Below are 23,994 nucleotides of genomic sequence, written 5' to 3'. Positions count from 1 at the left end.
ACATGTGCTCTATCCTAGAAAATGTTTCATATACACTTGAAAAGAACATATATTCTATTTTTGTGTGAAATGCTCTACAATTATCAATTAAATCTATCTGGTGGTATTGTCATTTAGGGCCACCCTTTCCTTGTTGATTTTCTGTCTGGACTACCTCTCCACTGATGTCTATGGGACATTAAAGTTCTGTACTATGACTGTAGTGCTGTTGATTCCTCCTTTTATGTTCATCTAGATTTGATTGGTATATTTGAATACTCTTATGTTGGGTACATAAATGTAAGAGTTATACTCTCTTTTGGGGTTGATTCTTTTATCACTATGAAATATATTTTGTCTCCTATTACAGCCTTTAGTTTAAACGCTATTTTGTCTGATAGAGAATTGCTACCCAAGTTGTTTCTTTCCTTTCTATTTGCAAGAAATTTCTTTTTTCATTCCTTTACTTTCAGTCTGTGTCTTTCTATCTGAAGTGGATTGTAGGCAGCATATGTATGAATGCATGAGTTTTGTTTTTTTTATTCATTCAGCCACCCCAGGCTTTTGATTAAGGCATTCCACTTACTTTTAAAGTAATTATTGATAGGTACATAGTTATTGCCATTTTATTCTTTTTTTTTTAGATTTTATTTTAGATGGAGGAGAAGGGAGAAAAAGAGGGAGAGAAACATCAATGTGTGGTTGCATCTTGTCCACCCCTTGTTGGGGACCTGAACTGGCCTGCAACCCAAGCATGTGCCCTGACTGGGAATCAAACTGGCAACCCTTTGGTTCCGAGGCCCATACTCAGTCCACTGAGCCACACCACACAGGGCAGCATTTTATTCTTTATATTTATGTTATTCTTTTTTCTTCTTAAAAAATCCTTTTAAGATTTCTTGTAATACTGGTTTAGTGGTGATGAACTCATTTAGCCTTTTCTTGTTTGGGAAGCTCTTTATCTTTCCTTCCATTTTAAATGATGGCCTTGCTGGGTAGAATAGTCTTTGTAGTAATTCTTTGCTTTACATCGCTTTGAACATTTTGTGCCAGTCCCTTCTGGCCTACAAATTTTCTTTTGGGAAAAGAGATTGACCTTCTAATGGGAGCTCTCTTGTAGATAACCAAGTGTCTCTCTGTTGCTGCTTTTAAGATTCTCTCTTTGTCTTTTAACATTTGGCATTTTAATTATGATGTTTCTTGGTGTGGCCCTTTTCAGCTCACCTTATTGGGAATGTCTGTGCTTCCTGCACTTGTGTGTCTTGTTTCTTCAACAGGTTAAAGAGTTTTACAGTCATTATTTCTTTAAATAAGTTCACAATCCCTTGCTCACTTTCTTCTCTCTCTGGTACCCCTATGATGTGGATGTCATTATGCTTGATGATGTCCCAGAACTCCCTTACACTATTCTGTTTTCTAATTACTTTTCTCTTTTGCTCTTCTGAATAGGTGTTTTTTGCTACCTTATATTCCAAATGACTGATTCAACCCCCTGCTTCATCTAATAAGCTCTTGATTACTTCTAGTGTATTCTTCATTTGGATTGGTTCTTTTTTTATGGTTTTGATGTCCTTTTTATGCTTACTGTCTCTTTGTTGAAATTCTAAGTTCCTTGAGCATCTTTATACTTGAGCACAGTGTTTTGTACTCTGTGAACTGTCTGCTTCAATTTCATTTAGCTCTTTCTCTGAAGATTTTTTTTAACATTTGAGGCATGTTTCTTTGCCTCCTCACTTTGGCTGCCTCTTTGTGTTTGTTTCCATGTGTTAGGTAGATTTGTTATGTTTCCCAGTCTTGGCAGGTTGACCTTATATAGTAGGTGTCCTGTGGGGTCCAGTGGCACAGTCTCCTGGATCACCTGAGTCAGATGCTCCAGGACTGTCCTTTGTGTGAACTGTGTGTGTTCTCCTGTGTTGTAACTGTGCTTTAACTGTGCTTTGATTGCTGTTGGCATGATCACGTTGATTGTGAGGATTTGCTATGACCACATTGTAGGAACTGCAATGTGGGGGCTGCCCCCACGGAGCAGGAGTAGCGCAAGCAAAATCTGTTGCCTACCAAGACGCCCCTTTAGGTGTGCTGCTTGTGGAGCTCATTGGGTGGTATCCTGTTGTCCTATGATGCTCACCATTGGGTCTGTTAGTTCTGGGCCCTCTTAGAACAGTGTCAGGTGCAGACCAATGTCAGAGCCGCCTGAGACTGGCCCAAGGCTACCTGCTAGGACATCCAAAATGATCTGCAGTTGGTGAGCTGCCTGTGCTCGGCTTGGATGTGCATGGGATGAGCCATACTATGAACTGAGACCAGCTGCCACCAGTTTCAAGCCTGGGGAAGGTTAACAAAAGATTCAAGGCACTCTGAGACTTTCTGCTGCCTGCCAGCTGCCCTTTAGGCTCAGCCACTGAAAGAGCCTTGGGCAGAACATGAGTTGGGTGAGGCTAGGTCTGAGGGAGTCAACAGGGTGGAGATAATGGAGTACATCAGGCTAATGCAGAATCAGATTTGGCTCTGTCAGGGGAGGGCTGACACAGAAAATGGCACTGTCCCTTTAGCTCGCACACTGAAGCCACACAATTCAGTTTGTCCCTGTATATCGCTGGTACTCACTGAGTTTGACCAGAGTTTTTTTTTTGTTTGTTTGTTTGTTTGTTTGTTTGTTAGGAAAAACTACAATATGGGAGCCCAGGCTGGTTGCCACAAAAAGAAAGAGCCTCAGGGCATGAGTGCATTGGGAAGAGAGGGCTTCAGAGAGTCCTCAGGGTAGAGCCAGGAGAGATCTCCAGGCTAATGTAGCTTCAGATCTGGCTGGTGAGGGGAGAGCTTGACACACACACACAAATGACAACATGGCTGCACGGGAGGACTCGACAGAGGGACAGAGTTGAGTGATACATCTTGGTAATATTCACGTATTAATTAAAGTCATAGTATAACTAAAAGGTAAAAGTTTTAAAGGTAGGGAGGATCTTCTAAAAACAAAACTTCTACCCACAATGTGTTGCAAAGTTTGTTGGTTTAAGAAGTGCCAACATAGGAAGTATTTACAGACCTGACCATAAAATGATGCAAGTCAAGTCTTTGTTCCTGCAATGAACTTGAGTCAAAAGAACAAAAATATTTTGTTTGCTCAACTGTAAATTCTCTGAAGCTGTGTTCATACCCAAGGGGGAAAGTTTCTGAAGTTGAATACCATGACCAACACTTTATTTCAGCTACCACTGCCCCCAGTTGTAGCTCAACAAGTTCTTGAGCAGCATTAGAAAACCTAAGCAAGTTTTAATTGATGAAATTTGATGTAGCACATTTTAAAGTTTTCAAGGGGAAATCTGTGAAATAAATTAATTTAAAATAGTAATTGAGTCTTATATTTAGAACTAAAGAAATCTGAAAATGTATTGTAGGGGTATTTCCTCCCCAGAGATCAGGGGGACACACTTCTGATTGATAGCCCCCCAGATCATTGATAGATACATTTTATAAGGCACAAAGACTAGAACTTGCAAAAATAGACATCAGTCTGAACAGTGTTTCAATAGTGTCCCTTTTATTGTCAAGGTAATATTAACCAATAATTGAATACCATCGACACTGGTTTGTCAACTCCATATTAATGAGGTGTTTTTGTGTGTATGTATGAGCTACTTCACATATCCCAAGAGAAAAAATAAATTTAAAAAAGTTACTCCTCCTCTGAGCTCTGTCATCCAGTTCTCATCCTTTTAGAAGAAAACAGATGAAAGGAGGCTCAGGGAGGAGGTCCTGTGGTATATACAGCCTGCTCACTTCATGCCCCCTCCCCAGTGACCTGCCTTCCTTTTTTATATCCAAAATAACTCATAATAATGATACCTGATGGTAACTCTTACTTTCACATTTAGGGTGCTGATAGGCAGACGTTGTCTACTCTCCAATAAAAATACTATAAATTAGAAGCATCCAAAAGCAAGCATAACATTGCTTGCATTTGGATGAACATTTCATGCATTCATTCTTTTTTTATATTGATCTACTTTTCTTTTATAACTCTAGTGGATTACTTCTCTGGCACTGAATGGCCCACATCTTGTAGAAGTATGTGCTCTCAGAGAGTACCCGTCAAATCCAATTTCTTTCCTGATGGAGAAAGGATAACTACAGGCAAATGGTCCAGAAATATACTTACCTGCACATCAGGATTGTCCAAAGATCAACTGGTACACCTTCCAACTAACACTGGAATGACCTTCACGGTATTCTCCACTCGTATTTGATTACTGAGCCTCTACGGGACCTCTGGAAATTAGTAGGCCAGAGAAAGAGTAGTACTCACTACTCATTTTGCTTTTGCAGTGTCTCTTCACATTCTTGGCACAGTCCTTGCACACAGAACCATTAACTCCTCTACTGTAAAGTTTCTCCAATTTTCTTAGCTTTTGTTTCTGGAGACATCTAAGAGAATATCCTTTTTTCCATACACTGTGACCTGTGCACTTTTTCTCCTTACAGTTTTTATAAACCCTTTTGTAAAGCTCTACATTCTCAGGAAGTGGTGTCAGCATTGAAGATGTCTAACCTATCAGTTACTAAAATCACATTAGCTTTAAAGGAAATACAATTACATCTGCAACTGCAGAGTCTAAAATAAAAATTAAGTTTGTGATGACCTTGAGTTTAAAGCAAATTTATTTACACATGCACATACTGCCCTGCTCTCTGTCACCGTTCTAACTTCATTTGTGCCCTAGTTTGTGGCTCTCAATGTTTCATGTTGCTGTAGGAAGCTCATCCTTGAAACTATTTAGCCTTCTTATGGTATACTTCACATAAACCCTTGGCTGCATATGAGGCTTCTCATTTATCTTAACATCTCTTCAGCATCAGCATTTCTTAATTAAAATGTTCTGTTTGGCAGTTCAAGAATTTTGAGATAACAAGATATACATAGTATTAAAGATAACACATACAAAAAAACCATAGCTGATATTTACTTAATCCACTACTACTTCACTTTTCATGGATTCTGATTGTGATTTGAAAGACAGATCCCAGTCATTTGCAATTGTTTTCCATTTTAGGGAGGTTTGCATATTATCCACTTTGATGGGGGACAATTAGTTTTAATAATGGGATCAAATTTGGAAGGTGTTCATTCTACTTACTAATTAAAAATTGTTCCTACATTTAAAAAGCAAATGTTTTTGTGTGTATTCAAGATCACACACACACACACAAATGAAACTAGACCATTTTCTCACACCATATACAAAAATAAACTCAAAATGGGTTAAAGACTTAAATGTAAGACCTGAAATCATAAAACTTCTCAAAGAAAACACAGGCAGTAAACTCATTGACATCAGTCTTCCAACATTTTTTAGATATATCTCCTAGGGCACAGGCAAGGAAAGCAAAAATAAACACATTAGACTGAGTCACACTCAAAAGCTTCTGCACCATGGGGGAAACCATCAACAAAATAACAAGGCAACCTACTGAATGGCAGAAGAAATTTGCAAGCGATATATCTGATAAGGGGTTAAAATCCAAAGTATGTTAAGAATTCATACAACTCAATACCAAAAATGGAAACAGTGTGGTTTAAAAATGGGCCAAAGACTTTAATAGACATTTCTCCAAAGAGGACATATGGATGGTCAACAGACACATGAAAAGATGCTCAACACCACTGAGGGAAATGCATGTCAAAGCCACAAAGAGATATGACCCCACACCTGTCAGAATTACTATTATCAAAAAAACAATAAAGAATGAGTGTTGGTGACGATGTGGAGAGAAAAGAACCCTGGTGTACTGTGGGTGGAATTTTGAAGTGGTGCAGCCACTGTGAAAAACACTATGTAGGTCTCTCCAAAAATCAAAAATAGTACTGTCTGACACAGCAACCCCACTTCTAGCTATTTATCCAAAGAAATCGAAAACACTAATTTGAAAAGATGCTGGCACCCATAGGTTCTTTGCAGCATTGTTTACCACAACCAAGCTATAGACGCAATCTAGGTGTCCACTGATAGATGAATGGGTAAAAATGATTATATATAGCCCTGGCTGGCGTAGCTCAGTGGATTGAGTGCGGGCCTGCGAACCAGACGATCGCAGTTCGATTACCAGTCAGGGCACATGCCTGGGTTGCAGGCCGGTTCCTTGCAGGCTAACTACCAGCAGGGGACACACAAAAGGCAACCATACATTGATGTTTCTCTCCCTCTCTCCTTCCCCTCTAAAAATAAATAAATAAATAAAATCTTTAAAAACATTTTCTCTAAAAAAAAAAAATGATTATATATATAAAATTTCAGCCATACTATTATTCAGCCATAAAAAAGAATGAAGTGAAATCTTGCCATTTGTGTTAATATGGATGGACCTAGAAGGTATTATGCTAAATAAAATAAGTTAGACAGAGAAATGCAAATAGCATGTGATTTCACTTATATGCAGAATGTAAAAATCAAATAAAACAAAGAAGCAAACTCGTGGATACTTGTGATACTGAGAAAAATTGATGGTTTAAAGATAGGAAGGGTTTGGTGATGGGCAACGGGTGAAGGGGATTGAGAAGTGTGAACTGCCGATTATACAGGAAGTCACAGAGATGTAATGTACAGCACAGGGAATATAGATAATAATATCGTAATAACTATATGGTAATATGATTACTAGACCTACTGTGGCATCACTTTGTAAAGTATATTAACATCTAGTCACTATGTTGTTTACCTGAAAATAATACAATATCATATGTCAACAATGTATTTTTTTAATTTTTTAAAAGTAATCGTATCCGGAAGAAGTTGTCAACTGTGTTTTTATACCTTTTACCTCTAGCTTGAAGATCAGTTTAAACCCTAAAACTCTAACAATGAGGTATTTCAAAGAAAAAGCGTGGCAGTCCAATATCATCTAACTGATGTCCAAAGTAGTTCGTTCTTGCGTCCCTTCACGCTCGTATTTTCATAGGATTCCGACTTCAGAGGGAAGGACCACACGTCTTCGAGTCCTCAGAACACACCTCGACAACACTGTGAGCATTTTCCCTTGCACACAGCAACTAACCCTGACGTGGCTTGTGTGCAAGGAAAGAACAGCCTCAGCAGAATGCCTCGCCCTCTGGAGTACTCTAGAACGCCATGTACTCACAGGTACATGTTTCCACTTCACAGAAAAGATGACTCCACCGGCCGGGTGTCCTGCGGCTGAGACCCCAACACAGGAGGAGGAGCATCAGATGCGCAGAATGATGGCAAAGCGGTCGAAAATCATCACGGAGCTGATACAGACGGAGAAGGACTATCTCAAAGATCTAGAGCTGTGCATTACGGAAGTGGTCCAGCCCTTGAGAAATAAACAGGTAAAGGCAATTTTGAACCCCACTCCCCACCCTAAATAGGACCACCAACTTCATGAAATCAAAGCACCCGAGTCTGTCGGTGGCAGCACCTGCTGCACCGTGGGTGGGGACACGGGCCCTTTTCCCTGGGTCCGGGTTTGCGGGGGCAGACAGAGGCATCGCCAGCCTCACACTTTCTGTGTCCGCAGAGGGACACCCAGAGTCTATCCTTTTGGCCAAGGAAACTGTGCTTGCAAACATGGGGGGGGTGGGGGGAAATTCAAATTTTTGACACTTTGAAATTTCTATGTGTTCTTTCCCGGATTCCCATGGAACCGCTAACAACATACGAACATCAAGTTTTCAGCAGTTTGGGAACAAAGCACTTAGTGTGATTCAAAGATGATCAAGGATTCAGGCAAGAAAAGTATGTGTTTTTCTTTTCCCGTATGTGGATAGCTCAGTTAAAGTATCATCCTTTAGCTCAATTAAACTCATGACTATCAATATTGAAGTACTGTAAAATTCAACATAAAAATTAACCTGAAAGTAAGGTAAACATTTTCTCTTTAGTCGGGTTGGCCCCAGGCAAAACTTGAAGTGCTTAAAAGTTAGTCATTCTCCTCCTTTTTAAATTGAGGCTTTTCAAGGGATTTCTTGTAGAGAATTAGAGTGAGGGTAATGGGTGCTCGATTCACACATCCCTGTGTACACACGCTCAAGTGTGCACACTCCCACACACATACACATGTGGGTATTTTTGTCCATTCACCATGTATTTATGGAGTCTTGATTTGCCCTGTTCCCAGCACTGGGGTTACAGTTTAGTACAAAAACCAAGTCACGCCCTTGTGAGGTTTAGTTTCCAGTGGTGGAGGGGAAGAGTCAGACAATAAACAATCAATAAAGAAAAATTTAAAAAAAATTAGATGGTGTTAAGTACAGCAGAGGAAACTAGCACAGGGAATGAGGGATGGAGCATTGGAACAGAGGAGTGGTGTTTCTATTTCAAATAGAGGGGCAAGTGCAGACCTTTCTAATGGGGGGCATTTGAGCAAAGAACTGAAGGGGGTAAAGGGTGTTCCAGGCAGAGGAGAGCAAAGACAGGAGGAGTGGGTCTCATCACAGGGTTGTGAGGGGTCCTCATACACAATTCAACATACAAAACATAAACTAGAAGGGGAAGATTACCAGAAATTTCACTACTCTGAGATAATTACCATTCTTTTAGACATATTTCTACATAAATGTAATCTAAAGCACACATGCTATCTTGCAACACAGTCGTTTCATTTAGCAATTGCATACTTAGGACACGCATTTTTATGACTACTCTCACTTTTCCATGTCTTTCTACTGTTGCTGATGCTGAAACACACTATGTTTTGGATGCTGTCACCTCATGTCCTTAGAATAAATTCCTAAAGCAGATGGCTAGGTCAAAGACATGCACAGTTAGGATTTTGATAAAAATTGCCAACTGATATCCAAAAAGTTGATACTGTTTTAATTTTCATTCCCATTAACAGTGATTGTGAGGGCCGATTCTCTGTCTGCCTCGTGCAGCTGGGCATTGTTGATTTTATAAACCATGAAGACCAGGTTCTTTTGATTTCCTCTGAAAAATATCTTCATATGCATTCATTAGCTGCTTCTATATTCAACCCTTATTCATAATGATGTCTTTGGTGCTTTAAAGAAATTAGGGCTTGTCTTTTTCTTATTGTTTGGCAAAACCTCTTTTTTATTAAGAATATTCTTTTCTACCCTACATGCTGCAGCTAATTTTCTGTTTGCCTTTTGCCTTCTAAACTTGTTTAAAATTAAAAAAGTAAAAAACCTTGTTTAAGGTTTATTCATTTGTTTTTGCATTGGGCATATTAACATGTACCCGTAATTATAAAAATGCTGCTAGCCAGTTGCCCCAACATCAATTATCCACTCTCTCCCCAAGTACTTATAAAATCCAGAAGCACAGTTTATATTTTTTAACAAAAGTCTCTTCTCAGAAATGTTAAAAAAAATTAGGAAGTGCAAATTAGGAAAAACCAGTATACGCCAAGGTACACCATGGTGTATATAAAAGAATCTTTGATATAAAGGTTGTATTCTGGTCTAGGACAATGTATAAAAAGGGGGCAAAACTGATTCAGAATTTCTCCTTCCTAGAAAGTCATGCTCCGTTTTCCTCCCTCATGCCCCTTCATTAGGTGCGTGCTGCCCGTCAGGTCCCCTCCCAAACACCTGGTCAGTATTCTCACTTAACCCTCGCACAGTTCTCAGGTTAGAAGGTAACTGACAACACCCTGAAATTGGACATTTCTTATGAATTCTGTAACATTAAGAATAACATTTATAGTCATGATAAATATCTGCTTTCTAGTGTCATTGCTAAGTACACAAAATCATTTTGGTGTGTTTTATTTAATACAAACTAGCTGCATCTGATGTAACCTCTTTTCTGGCAGGTATTAATGATTATCAACAACATTTTCATTTGCACATCTCTTCAAATGCTAATTTTAACTGTACATGGCATCAGAGCCTACCGCCATCCGCCCTTCCTGTGGTGCCTTCCCCCCAGTCGCTCCTACCCTTTGGGAAGTTCAGAATACAGCCCACTGTTCCCATCCCTTCTCTTCTCTTCTCTTCTCTTCTCTTCTCTTCTCTTCTCTTCTCTTCTCTTCTCTTCTCTTCTCTTCTCTTCTCTTCTCTTCTCTTCTCTTCTCTTCTCTTCTTTCTCCCCTCTCCCTCTCCTCATCCTTCCCTCATCTCTCTCTCTCTCTCCATAGTTCAGACATACATTTTAGTTAAGTTCAATATTTAGGCAAACGGTCCCCACAGCCTCTTTGTCGCTCAGTCAATTTCTTGCCTTGTTCCTACCCAGTCACCTTTCCTCAAACCCGTCTGAGTCACTCACTCCAGGGCCACCCCCTCAAACTGCCATCACCAATAACTTCACCTTCTCAAAATCAGAGTTTCAGGCTTACTGGTGCTCGACCCCTGTACCCTCCTTTCACCCCACTGCCACTGGAACTCTGTCTCCAAAAATTATTTGATGCCACCAGGACCTCCAAGCCATTGACCTCACCCCCACTTTTCCACTGTTCATCCAGCCCACACCTGGTTTAATTTCCATGAGTCCATTCAAATCAGTCCTGGAAGATGAATCCAATATCCTTTTCTCTCTCTCTCTTTCCATGTACTTGCCTGAAAATGCACACCCTTGATGAAGTCCAATTTTCTGCCACTTTACACCATTACCCTGGCATCCGAACCAATCTCTTTTAAAATTCAAGGCCATTTTCTTCAAGTGGGACCCTCAGTGATGTCTCTGAAGGGATTTTTTCACATCTTCTTTCTCCTCACACCTCACTCTTTTTTTATTTCCTAATGCTCGACTAACAGCCTTTCCCACCCTTTTATTGAGAAAAATAAAATGCACACACTCTTGACTCCAAATCTGCCAACCAACCTGAATCTCTACCCCTGCAACCTGGCTAATGGCTTCTNTTCCCCTCCCTTCCCTTCCCTTCCCTCATCTCTCTCTCTCTCTCTCCATAGTTCAGACATACATTTTTGTTAATTTCAATATTTAGGCAAACGGTCCCTACAGCCTCTTTGTCTCTCAGTCAGTTTCTTGCCTTGTTCCTATCCAGTCACCTTTCCTCAAACCTGTCTCAGTTACTCACTCCAGGGCCACCCCCTTAAACTGCCATCACCAATAACTCTACCTTCTCAAAATCAGAGTTTCAGGCTTACTGGTCCTCGACCCCTGTACCTTCCTTTCACCCCACTTCCACTGGAACTCTGTCTCCAAAAATTATTTGATGCCACCAGGACCTCCAAGCCATTGACCTCACCCCAACTTTTTCATTGTTCATCCAGCCCACACCTGGTTTAATTTCCACGAGTCCATTAAAATCAGTCCTGGAAGATGAATCCAATATCCTTTTCTCTCTCTCTCTCCATGTACTTGCCTGAAAATGCACACCCTTGATGAAATCCAATTTTCTGCCACTTTACACCATTACCCTGGCATCCGAACCAATCTCTTTTAAAATTCAAGGCCATTTTCTTCAAGTGGGACCCTTAGTGATGTCTCTGAAGGGATTCTTTCACATCTTCTTTCTCCTCACACCTCACTCTTTTTTATTTCCTAACGCTCGACTAACAGCCTTTCCCACCCTTTTATTGAGAAAAATAAAATGCACACACTCTTGACTCCAAATCTGCCAACCAACCTGAATCTCTACCCCTGCAACCTGGCTAATGGCTTCTGCTCTTCTCACTTCTTCCCTAACAAATGCAGTGGATTTAGCCCCAGACTTACTCAAGGGTTTCCTTCCTGCCAATGTCCTCCATATTGGATCATTCCATCTTCATTATCTGCTATCTAAAAACAAAAACAGGAACAAAAATAATTGTTTATACTCTCTCTAACTGCTCTTTTTTTGACTTGAGTATAAGACATTTAATATGTATAAAAGTATATGTGACTAAGATATGTTTCAAAGTAGTCACATTTTGCCAAAAATTTATTCCTGTGAGGAGCTAATGATCATCATAAAAAAGACTAAGTATATAAGAAAATGTTTTCCTTTGAATTCATAATCCATTTTTATATCAAATAAAATAAGAAGTTCATTCACTATAAAAGTGTTTTCAGTTTTAAACCACATACTACACAGGTGAGCTAAATTGGCTCCATCAGTGTAAATGTCATTGTTGAGCTCTACTCTTACATAGGCTCTCTAACTTTTGTTTTTGTTGTTTTTCTTCTTCCTTTTTCTTTCTATGTAACTCTTATGAGCAATTCCCAGAATTCGGGATTCAGACCTGATGCGGATCCCGGCTTGCTGGGTCCGCGACATTGTGCATGAGGCATGACAAATTCACACGGACTACCGAGTCCTGTGGAGGAAAAGGGACAGCACAGCTTCTCTCTCAAGAGGAGAAAAGCCTCAGCCTTTGACTTGACAGGCTTTTATTGCTTTTCTGGGCACATTAAATGATGGTCCTCATTTACTATGCACAGGTTTGCTTTAGGTGGTTACCTTTTACAGAAAACAAAGGAGAGGATGCTGCTCATCACATCACAGAAGAAGGATATTTGCAAATGCAAAGGGAAAGGTGGATGAACTGGTTACACTCATCCTTGGAAGGTTTAGCATAGATTTTAGGAAGTTAATTTAAAGATATGCAGTAAATGTTTTCTGCCTCAATTCAGGGTGAGGGAGTTTTAGCAAAAAGCAAGTCTCAAAGTGGCCTAGGTCCAATGCAGGCCTGATTCCCCACGGGAGAACCTATCCATGGACGTGGGTCCCATGCATCACCAAGTGGGAGCTGGGCCCACGCCACACAAAACGGTCTCCTATACAGACCATGTAAAATAGAATGTTTCCATCATGATGCCAGATAGTTTAACTTTTGTTCTCAGTGTTTTGAAGTACAATTCTCAGAATCGTAACTCATATCCCTGCGTTGTTATATTAAGATTGTTTGTAGCTTGTTGACGTTTCGTATCTGGCACTTCTTTCCATCTGGCTATCTCCAGGGACGCTGCCCTCCTCCTTGCGGCAGCACTTCCAGTCTCCTAACCGATTAGTCCCCACCACCACCGAAACAGCGATTGAGTCAAGGTTTCTCAGATGCCTCAGTCCCATCCAATTTTTCCCACTTCTTAATGCTCTTAACCTTTGACTAGGTAAATCAATGTTCAGGAACTCATATAACTACTGTAAACGGTATATGAGTGCTGAGGTAGTTATTGATGCCACCAGAACACTAACTTCACCACCTTTAACATGTTCATTACCTCCTTCATATCCTCATTTCCCTCCTATTTAAATACCAGGGCCCTTGCCCATAAGTCACCTGTCATCAGTGAGTGTCAACATATGAATTAACACATACAGTGCTCATGCAACCAGGGAACAATCTGCAGGTCAAGCTTAGCCAAGCCTGAGACAACCTAAGTGAGTAGTTGCTAGGCTGGGAGAGAATGGGGGAGTCGTCTGGTCCGTGCCTTTTCCTGGCGCACGTCTTTCCTGCCGCTGAGAGGCCAGCTTGCTCCTTGTGCTGCCGCCGAGTCTTTTCATTCCCAGAAGAAACAAGTCAGTTCATAGAAATGAAAGTTAGAAGGAGGAAGTTGAAAGCTGAGAAAAGTGCTGGGCTTATCTGTGCCCGCATGAATGAACCAGTGTAAAGTGAGTGTCCAGCCGTAGTGTCTGCCTGATAACTGTGCCGTTCACAAACCTTGATCTTAACTTCAAGGCTTTTCTATAAACAAACCTTCACCTTAATGAAAGCAGGGCCAAACTCAGCACTTGCATCATCTTTAATAGCAGCATTGTGAGATGTTGTGCAAAGGAGGCAAAAAGTTTTCCACAACATTCAGTGTTGAAACATTTGGTGGGAAAATGAGTTCTAGTTATTTATTATCCAAACAGAGCAATAAGAGACACTGCGTTTTTGGCAGTGAGTCAAAATAAATAAAAACCGTGTCAATCTAATCTAGCAATGGGAAAGGGTTTTATGTATAAGGAAAGGACCAAAAGCTGATTGGAAAAAGTACTTAGAGGAATTTATATGTTTTTTCTGTTTAAAAGTTATTTCTTTTTAACTTACGAAATTCACATAACGGGAAAGTACCAAGACCTCCCACTATGTAGGAGATCATAGTGTCCTACAGCCACCCACCCAGTTTCCTTCTCCTGGGGCAGACTTCGCTCCAGCTCCTGGGCAGCTTTCCAAGGGGCTCCACGTGGAACCATGTATGTCTGAATGGACACTTGGGAGATTTTTATTTACACAATAAAATTATATATATATATATATATATTTGTTTTGAATTTGCTCATGTTTGGTCTGTGCATTACAGTTGACATTTTGTGTTTGCTGATAAAAAGGGCAACAATAAACGTGCCCTCCCACAAAGGGCACTTGTGACTTTGTGCCAGCAAGAGTTCAATAGAAATGTTCTGTTTGTTCTAGGTAAGCTGTAAGACAATGATTTTGTAAATGTTTTATTAGAAGAACCTATAGAAGAAAATAATCACTTGTGGGAGGAGCTCCGTCCAGCAGCACGCTCCTCCCATCCCAGACACAGTCTTGCTGTTCCAGGGGGAAAGGGGATGGCAACTCCCTTTAGTGGGGAACTCCCCGAGCCCTCCTCCCAAATGGCTTTCCTGGGAATGGTATGTGTAGGTGTATATATCATACATGCATAGCTCATAAATGTCAAAAGGTCATGGTCATACAAAAACAGGTATTATCTATAGACGACAATTGAAGGAACACAGAGATCTGTCCCAGGTCAGGGTCTGTTGATGCCAGAGGGTCTTTAAGACATGTTTCATAAAATAAGGAGTTTAGTCCTTATGCCTTGAGCTTAAATATCCTGTTTATATCACCAGGGCTATACAAAACAAAGCAGAGCAGGCTTCTCCATTATATTGAGAACCTGTAACCCTACAATGTATTTTTCAGGCCTGATTCCCATGGGAACCCTCAGTGTTAGAGTCAAGTCATGTCTGCCACCTGCGTTTTTACCTGGTTTTCCAGGCAGACTTACTAGCCCCTTTTAGGGCTTGCTCTTTCAGGGCTACAGTCTCAGAAACCACACAAAGTGGTCCCCAACAATCACTAGCTTTACCACTCTGAAATGAATGCTGTAAATAATTTGTTTTTTTTGTCTAGGCATATACACACCCAAGTATTTGTGAAATTGGAATCATACCAAATAGACCATTATGAAATCTTTTTTCTCTAAAAATATATTTATGTTTCATTTTTAACCATAGACAACAAATATAAATTTAAATGGAAAAATATTTTCTTTATTTTTATCCTTTCCCCCAAGGACATTTTTTTATTGATTTGAGAAACGTTGATGCAAGAGAGAAGCATCAATTGGTTGCTTTCTGTATGCACCTGGACCAGGGATTGTATTTGCCCAGATGGGGAATCAAACCCACATTCTAGGCACATTCCCTGACCGGGAATCAAACCTGCAACCTTCCGGTTATGGAATGACACTCCAGTCACTTGAACCACACCAGCCAGGTGGAAAAATATTTTTGAAAAAACATTTTCTTTTATTTATCGAGAGACCATCAATTTGAGGAGAACAGTATTACTGCTCTCTGAATGCAAAGCCCCACGTGGAAAGCGGTGCCCACCAGTGTTATCGTGCGAGTCCAAGTCAGCCGTGGGGCGTCCCAGTGTCGTGATGGCAGGGACAGTCTAGCAACTGTTCCCACACCTGTGTCAGTACCGTGTCAGACAGCACACGGTACTGACACCCTACCAAACTTCTCACTCGGGGTCCAGAGTGCATGAGGTCTGCCTGGGAATAGGGGAACTCGAAGGAGAAGGAATTAGGGGGACAGACTCTTTTTCCAAAGGAAGAAAAGTGGGTCACAGAGCCCAGGGCCTGCAGCTTCCGGCCCCCACCCCTAAACTGAGTGAAGTTGCTACGGCAACTGTCCTATCAACCTCAGTAGAGAGGAGGGCGACGTAAATGCATTGTAATAGTGAAACCAGTGTTCCAATACTGTAATACCGTGAAATCTGCTTATTACACAAAGAGGGCCATTCCCCATTTATACGTGGGTTTTTCTATAAATATACAGTCAGCCCTCCATATACTTGGGGTTTATTTCTGCAAATTCAACCAATCACAGATCAAAAACAGTATTTTCTTTTTTAAATTAAATTTATATCACCAGGGCTATACAAAACAAAGCAGAGCAGGCTTCTCCATTATATTGAGAACCTATAACCCTACAATGTATTTTTCAGGCCTTTATAGGGATGACATGGGTTAATTAAATTATGTAGGTTTCAGGTGTACATTTCTATGATACATCATTTGTATTGCATTTGTGCCCACCACCCAGAGTCAATCTTCTTCAGTCATATATATTTGAACCCCTTTATCCTTTACTGCTCTCCTCATCGTCCTTCCCTCTGGTAATTGCCATACTGTTATCTGTGTCTATGAGTTTTTGTTTGCTTGTTTTTCTTGTTTGTTTATTGTGGCTTTCAGTTTTATATCCTGTAACCAAACGCAGGTCCAGCTGCTTGGGACTATTTAAACTGACACTTGAGATGCAGGTGCTGATGTAAAGAACAGTGGTTTATTCACAGGCTGGCCATCTGGAAGATGGGAGACTCTTGTCTCAAAGCCCATCTCAGCATCTCAGTGGAGGCAGAGGTTTTTATAAAGAGGGAGGGTGAACTCAGAGCAAGGAGATCAAGGGAGGAAGTTGAAAAGTTCTCTACATACAGACGAGCACAGTCCATTCCAATAAGGCAAGTGATGGGCTGGCGTGTGTCATCCTGGTTTAATCTTCCTGCCTTCGTCCTCCTGGCCTCTTGTCACACTGGCTTTACATCGTCCTGGTTCCGCAGTTGAAGGTCAGCAGCTCTCCAGGATCTGGGATGCTTGAAGGTTGGAGTCTGTGTTTGTTGAAGTTAATTCCTGATAGGATTCTGATACAAATACGCTGTTTATCTACAAGCTACGTATTATCCAGAGTCAGCACTTAGAGAAAGAAACATTGTCCAAAGAATGATGGAGTGGGTCACAATTCCCCACTATTACAATCTCACATATGGGTGAAATCCTATGGTTCTTGACTTTGTCTGACTTATTTTACTTAGCATGATATTCTTAGGGCCCACCCATGACGGCAGTATGTCACCTTTTCTTATGACTAAATAGTGTTCCAGTGAGTGATTTTATATCCCCTTGGAGTTTTCTGCGTTTCAGTTGCCACCCTCCTCAGCAGAGTGAGCCCCCTGCTGTCCTGTATGAAGTGTAGCTTCAGCACACCTTCAGGGAATTTCTCAGTCTTTCGTTTCCTGCCCTCTGGTTGGGCGTTTCCTTGCCTGCACTGAACCTCAAAGCTGGCTTCTTTGTCAGCATCTTCCCCTGGCTGCCCTGCTGTGTGGAGGCGCCCTCAGCAGTCAGTGCCCAGCAGCTGGGCAGCAGCTGGATTGCTGGCTTGGCTCCTGAGTTGGGTTTGCTCCTTGGACTCACTCTCTGAATTATTCTCAGTTCTGTCTGAGTCTCCCCTCCCAGCCCGCAGTACGCAGGCTTTCCTTTCGCCATAGGAGAAATCCAGACATGAGATGTAAGGAAGTTTTGCTACTTTCACCGAACAAAGGACAGAATTATAGTTACAGAAGTTCATGGAAATACAAGATAAAAGAACCAAGACAGAAATGTTACATTTAGTAATTAAATACAGTATTAACATACACCTACTATTTTAAAAAACATCTAGTATTAAAATACACCTTGCTTTCATATAGAAAGATACATAAATGGATTGATAGATAAATTCAACTTCTTAAAGCTGTTTACTAAAACTTTGCCTTTATAACAAATAGAGAAAAACCTGGGTGATCAAATATCTCCTGTCATGAATTTTAAAGTGTCAGAGAAAGCCTCTTGTCAAAATTATCTTCTCCATCACTGTCACTAAAAAGACTTTTGCTGTTTCAGAAATAATAGTCATTCCTTTTTGTTTAATGAACAACTATTCAATTTTTTCTCTTTTTCCCCCATCATCCAGCTACACTTTTTTAAAGACTTTACATTTTTAACGTACTTTTAGGTTCACTGTAAAGTTGAGGAGGACGGTACAGAAATTTCCCATATACTCCTTGGCCCTCCCTGTACACGCATAGCCTCCCCCATTACCGATGTCCCCACCAGAATGCTAAGTTTGTTCACAACTGATGAGCCTACATTGACACATCATTGTCATCCAAAGTCCATAGCTCATGGATTTTCCTTTTAGTGCTAAAGAATATCCTCTTGTCTGGATGTACCACAGTTTATTTATCCTTCACCTAATGAAGGATATCATGGTTGCTTCGAAGTTTTGGCAGTTACAAAGAAAGCTGCTGTAAACGTCCGCTTGCAGTTGTTTGTGGACATACGTATTCAGTACATGAAGGTAAAAAGCAAGTAGCACATGGTAAGAGTATGTTTAGTTTTAAGAAGCTGGCAAACTGTCTTCCAAAGTGGCTGTATTATTTCATATGCCCACCAGCCAGGAATGAGAGTTCTTGTTACTCCACAAACTCACCAGCATTAGGTATGGCCAGTGTTCTGAATTTTGGACATTCTAGGTACATTGGTATTTTATAGTTATTTTAATTTGGATTTCTCTCATGGAATTTGATGTGGGGAATCTCGTCATATGTTTATTTGCCATCTGTATAACTTATTTAGTGAGGTACCTGTTAAAGTTGTTGGCCTACTTGTTTGTGTTCTTATCGTTGAACTTTAAGATTTCTTTGGATAACAGTCCTTTATCAGATGTATATTTTGCAAATATTTTCCCCCAGTCTGTGCCTTGTATTCTCATTCTCTTGACAGAGTCTTTCATAGGGAAGTTTCTACTTTTAATAAAGTCCTAGTTATTAATCATTTATTAAAGCATTATGCCTTTGGTGTTGTGTGAAGAAAGTCATTGCTGTACCCAGGGTCATCTAGGTCTTCCTCTTTGCTATCTTCTAGAATTTTTTACAGTTTTGCATTTTATGTTTACTTCTGTGATTTCTTATGAGTTAAGTTTTGTGAAGTGTGTTAGGTCTGTATCTAGAGTTGTTGTTTTTTTTGCGTGTGAATGCCTGTTGTTCCTGCAATATTTATTGTGAAGATTTATTGCTCCATTTATTGTCTTTGCTTTTTTTCAGTGGACTGTGTAGGTCGATTTTGGACTCTTTGTTCTGTTCCACTGGTGTATTTGTCTATTCTTTCACCAATACCATACTATTGTGATTAAATGTGTAGTAAGTCTTGAATTCAAGTAATGATAATTTTCCAACTCTGTTTTCCCCTTTCAATATTGTGTTGGCTCTTATGAGTCCTTTGCCCCTTCCTACAGACTTTAGAATCAGTTTGTCAAAATTCAGAAAATAATTTGTGGAGATTTTGATTGCGATTGCAATGAAACAATGGTTCTTCAAGTTGTGAAGAACTGCCATCTTAACAATATTGTGTCTTCCTATCCATGAACATAGAATCTCTTTCTATTTTTTTAGTTTCTCTTTGGTTTCTTTCATCATATTTTTGCAGTTTCCCTCAATTGGTCTTCTACATATTTGGTTAGATTTTTACTTAAGTATTTCACTTTGGGGGCTGTATTAACGCAAATGATATTGTTTTTAATTTCAAATTCCACCTATTCATTGTTGGTATATAAAAGATTGAATTTTGTATATTAACCTTGTATTCTGCAACCTTAGCATAATTACTTACTAGTTCTAGGAGATTTGTTGTTGATTCAGTTTTTGTAATTCTCATCTGAGGGTATGTTTATTGGTTTTAGAGAGAGCAGAAGGGAAAGAGTGAGAGAAAGAGAGAGAGAAAGTGAGACATCCGTTGGTTGCCTCCTGTATTCATCCTAAATGGGAATCAAACACATAACCTAAGGATGTGCACTGACTGGGAATCAAACCTGTGACCTTATTCTTGGTGCAGGAGATGATGCTCAAATCAGCTGAGCCACCTGGCTACCAATAATTCCATTTTTTACATAGACAATCATGTCACCTGCAAAGACAATTATATTTCCAATCTATATACTTTTATTTCCCTTTCTTGTCTTACTGTAAAGAACCTCCATTACAGTGTTGAAAAGGGGTAGGAGACAGGATATCCTTGTACTCAATTTTATGAGAAAGCTTCAAGTTTCTCACTATTAAGTATTATGTTAGCTGAAGGTTTTCCATAGCTATTCTTCATCAAGACGAGAAGGTTCCACTCAATCCCTAGTTTATTGAGAGTTTTTTATCATGAATGAGTGTTGGATTTTGCAAATGCTTTTTCTGCATCTATTAATGTGACCATGTGACTTTTCCATTTTAGTCTGTTGATGAGGTAAATTACATTAATTGATTTTTGGATGTTGAATAGACTTACATACCTCAGTAAAACACACTTGGTCAAGTTGTATAATTACTTTTACACATTGTTGTATTAGATTTGCTTATATTTATTGAGGATTTTTACATCAGTTTTGAGAGATGTTGATGAGAGATGAGAGTGTTGATATAGTTTTCTTTTCTTTTAATATCTTTCTCTGGTTTTGCTATAAGGGTAATTCTGGTCTCATAGAATCACTCAGTTATTTTTCATGTCTCTGTTAACTTGTAAAATTTTCAGATTGTATTCTGGGCCTCAGACATATTCCACTTTGGTTTACTGACCATAACTTTCTTAAAGTCCACAACTTTCTACAGTCCTGTGTCCTCCATGAAATTGCCCTGACCCAAGTGGCATCTAGATGCTTCTCACAGACATGTTTATATTTTTATGCAAACAGTTGCCATACTCTATTCAAGATACACTCTACACTACCACATCAAAGTGCAATGCACACATATTATACTTGTGTAAAATACTGCAACGAGGGGAAACTGGGCAAAAAGTGCATGTTGATTTACAACTATTTCAAAATAAAAAGTTTAAATAAAAATATAAGGCCCTATTTTCTCTATCTCCCTTTGTTTCTCTCATTAACAAAATTATGCTTTTAAATACACATACGATTTTTAAATATAAGGATAAAAACACTTCCTCTGATGTTTTACCTTGTTTACTCTCTGAAATTTTCTAATTAATTCTCTTCTTATTGTGATCTCTGAGAGGTAAACACAATGTTTCTAGTATAAAGATGCCCATTAGGTTGTTTAGAAGTAACAGTGCGTGATAATCTCCTGTATATTTTGGCTCTTTCTCACGGTGTTCATGGAATATCGGAAATCTTTGTAGACTCTAAAACAAACCAGGAAAAAGTCAACTGAGTCCTGGGTCTACTTCACCTTCTACTTAGTCTAGTCTCTTCCCCCGAGAGTCCAGCAGTTCCGGAGATCAGACTCCTTAGTCATAGGACTTCACAAAGTTCATGAGTGCAGAGAGCATGGCCAGGGCGACAATATGAAAGCAAAAGCCATACATACAGTCATCACCATAGCATCTGCTAATACCGTTACCCGAGTGCATCTCTTCTGAGTCATTTTTTGTTTACCACTTCTCAATGTTAGTGGGCAGGAATGCTTTGATTTCTCAGATTTTTATTTAACATAGTGACCAAAAAGTCCTGTCTGTACCCTGCTTTCCGATTTTCTGGGCAGCTTCTGCTGGAAGTTTGATTTAAATATTTGTGTGTGTATCCATACACCAAAATAAATTCAAGGTGGATAAAAGACTTAAATATAAGCCGGGAAACCATTAAAGTCCTAGAGGAAAGCATTGGCAGGAAAACCTCAGATAGTCCACGCAGCAATATTTTTACTGATACGTCCCCTAGAACAAGGAACATAACGGAAAGAATAAACGAATGGGATCTCATCAAACTTAAAAGCTTCTGCATGGCCAAGGAAAACAGTATCAAGATTAAAAGAGAAGCAACAGTTTGGGAAAACATATTTGCCAATGACACCTCAGACAAAGGTTTAATCTCCAAAATACACAAAGAACTCACACGACTCTACTCAAAGAAGACGAGCAACCCAATTAAAAAATGGGCAAAGGACTTGAACAGACACTTCGCCAAGGAGGACATACAGAGGATCCAGAGACACATGAAAAGATGCTTAATATCACTAGCTATCAGAGAGATGCAAATTAAAACCACAATGAGATACCACTTTACACCAGTCAGAATGGCTATCATAAACAAAGAAATAAACAACAAATGTTGGAGAGGGTGTGGGGAAAAGGGGACTCTGGTCCACTGTTGGTGGGATTGCAGACTGGTACAACCATTATGGAAAACAGTATGGAATTTTCTCAGAAAACTAAAATTGGACTTGCCTTTTGACCCAGCAATTCCACTGCTGGGATTGTATCCTAAGAACCCTAAAACACCAATCCCAAAGAACCTATGCACCCCAATGTGCATAGCAGCACAATTTACAATAGCCAAAAGTTGGAAGCAACCTAAATGCCCATTGGTCAATGACTGGATCAAAAAACTTTGGTACATTTACACAATGGAATTCTATGCTGCAGAAAGGAAGAAGGAGCTCGTACCCTTTGCAACATCATGGATGGAACTGGAAAGCATTATGCTGAGTGAAATAAGCCAGGCAGTGAAAGACAAATACCATATGATATCACCTTTAACAGGAATCTAAACAACAAAACAAACAAGCAAGCAAAATGTAATCAAAGACACTGAAATACAGAACATGCTGACAGGGTCCAGAGGGTAGAGGGGAGAGAATCACAGGGGAAAAGGGGATGGACTCACATGAATAAGTATGAAGGACATATGGACAATAACTAAGGTGGGGGGCGGAGATGGGAGGGAGGTGGGGAGCACTGGGTGGGGGCAGGGCTGGGAATACAAGAAAGAAAACTGTACTTGAACAAAAGTTAAAAAAATTAAAAAAAATTTGCGTGTGTATATATACATACATTCTTCAATCTTTAAAACTTATAATTTTCATGGTTAATAAGATCACATCACAATGGAGAATCTCATGATCACATGCCAAGTTAGAACTCCATGTTTGATTGTCTTTTTAAATCAAAGTCTTAATTTTCACTTCCTATGAGGAATCCTAGAATATATTGCATAATCTGGTCATTATTCTTTTGTGATAAATTCAGATACTCAAAATCACATTAGAAAAGTCAGGAAAAAATCTCAGTGAAGTTTTCTTTACTTTTTAGAATTTATCAATAAGGGTAGTTCTTATGGGTTAGAAATTTTAGCTGCAAAATGTTAAATTTAAAAATAAAAATCAGCCCTGGCTGGTGTAGCTCAGTGGATTGAGCACAGGCCTGTGAAGTAAAGGGCTACTGGTTCGATTCCCAGTCAGGGCACATGCCTGGGTTGCAGGCCAGGTCCCCAGTGGGGGACACATGAGAGGCAACCACACACTGATGTTTCTCTCCCAGTCTTTCTCCTTCCCTTCCCCTCTCTCTAAAAAATAAATAAATAAAATATTAAAAAAAAAATAAAAAAACACAGAAGTAGTGGTACTGCCAATCACGATATATAACTTCTAACTAACCTCTGTGTTAAGTTCTGACACCATATCATTGCTCTTCATTCCCATTCCCATGTCCCCTGGGAGGACCTTTCTGTTCTGTCGTGCTAGAAGACATGTTTGCTGTCAAATTAGATTCACATTTAGTTGGGTATGGAAGTGACACATCGATATTCTATCATAGGAAAGTTCTGTTTATTACTAGCAGTCTCTTATTTTGCTTGTTTAGAAAGCTTCACCTAAAAATTAAGGGATTCCTTTTTATCATTTTTTGAATTGAAGTTTTACAATGGAAACTTTTCTCCATGTTATTCCTTTTATAAGACCCCCATAAGCTCCATTTTAGGACAACTTCAGTTTTCTCTAATTTTTATAACCTGTAGTCCAGATCAAAGCCTGCTGGGCCAAATGAGGAGATAAATTAATGCATTTTTTAGTTCAGTTACAGGAGTCAGTGTGCCCAGAACTGAACAAGAGGAATGTGATACATGAATCTTATTTTAATATCCAGGAACGGCATCCCTATAGCCCAGGTCACACAGTCTTTGGCTCATCACCTCCTTCTTGGAACTGAGATGCATAAACCACTGCTTTAATTTGCTTTCATTCATGAAGATGAACAACCAGTTTCAGTGTCTGCGATTGTTGTGATAACTCCATAA

At 39.7% G+C, this 23,994-nt stretch overlaps 1 protein-coding gene across 1 annotated transcript in view; it reads left to right on the top strand.

The window, feature by feature from the left end:
* The window catches only part of ARHGEF38 (Rho guanine nucleotide exchange factor 38), a 136,515-nt gene that overhangs the window by 36,759 nt on the left and 75,762 nt on the right, over nucleotides 1-23,994 (top strand). Inside the window, exon 2 of the mRNA XM_037031911.1 lies at nucleotides 7,140-7,327. Coding sequence (XP_036887806.1) covers nucleotides 7,140-7,327 — 188 coding nt within the window. The remainder of the gene's footprint in view (nucleotides 1-7,139; nucleotides 7,328-23,994) is intronic.

The sequence above is a fragment of the Sturnira hondurensis genome, unplaced genomic scaffold (assembly GCF_014824575.4).
Source record: "Sturnira hondurensis isolate 20B ecotype Veracruz unplaced genomic scaffold, ASM1482457v3 Scaffold0021214, whole genome shotgun sequence".
In the NCBI taxonomy this organism is placed as follows: domain Eukaryota; kingdom Metazoa; phylum Chordata; class Mammalia; order Chiroptera; family Phyllostomidae; genus Sturnira; species Sturnira hondurensis.
The sequence above is the reverse complement of the archived record's forward strand: the minus strand, read 5'-3'. Positions and strand labels throughout refer to the sequence as shown.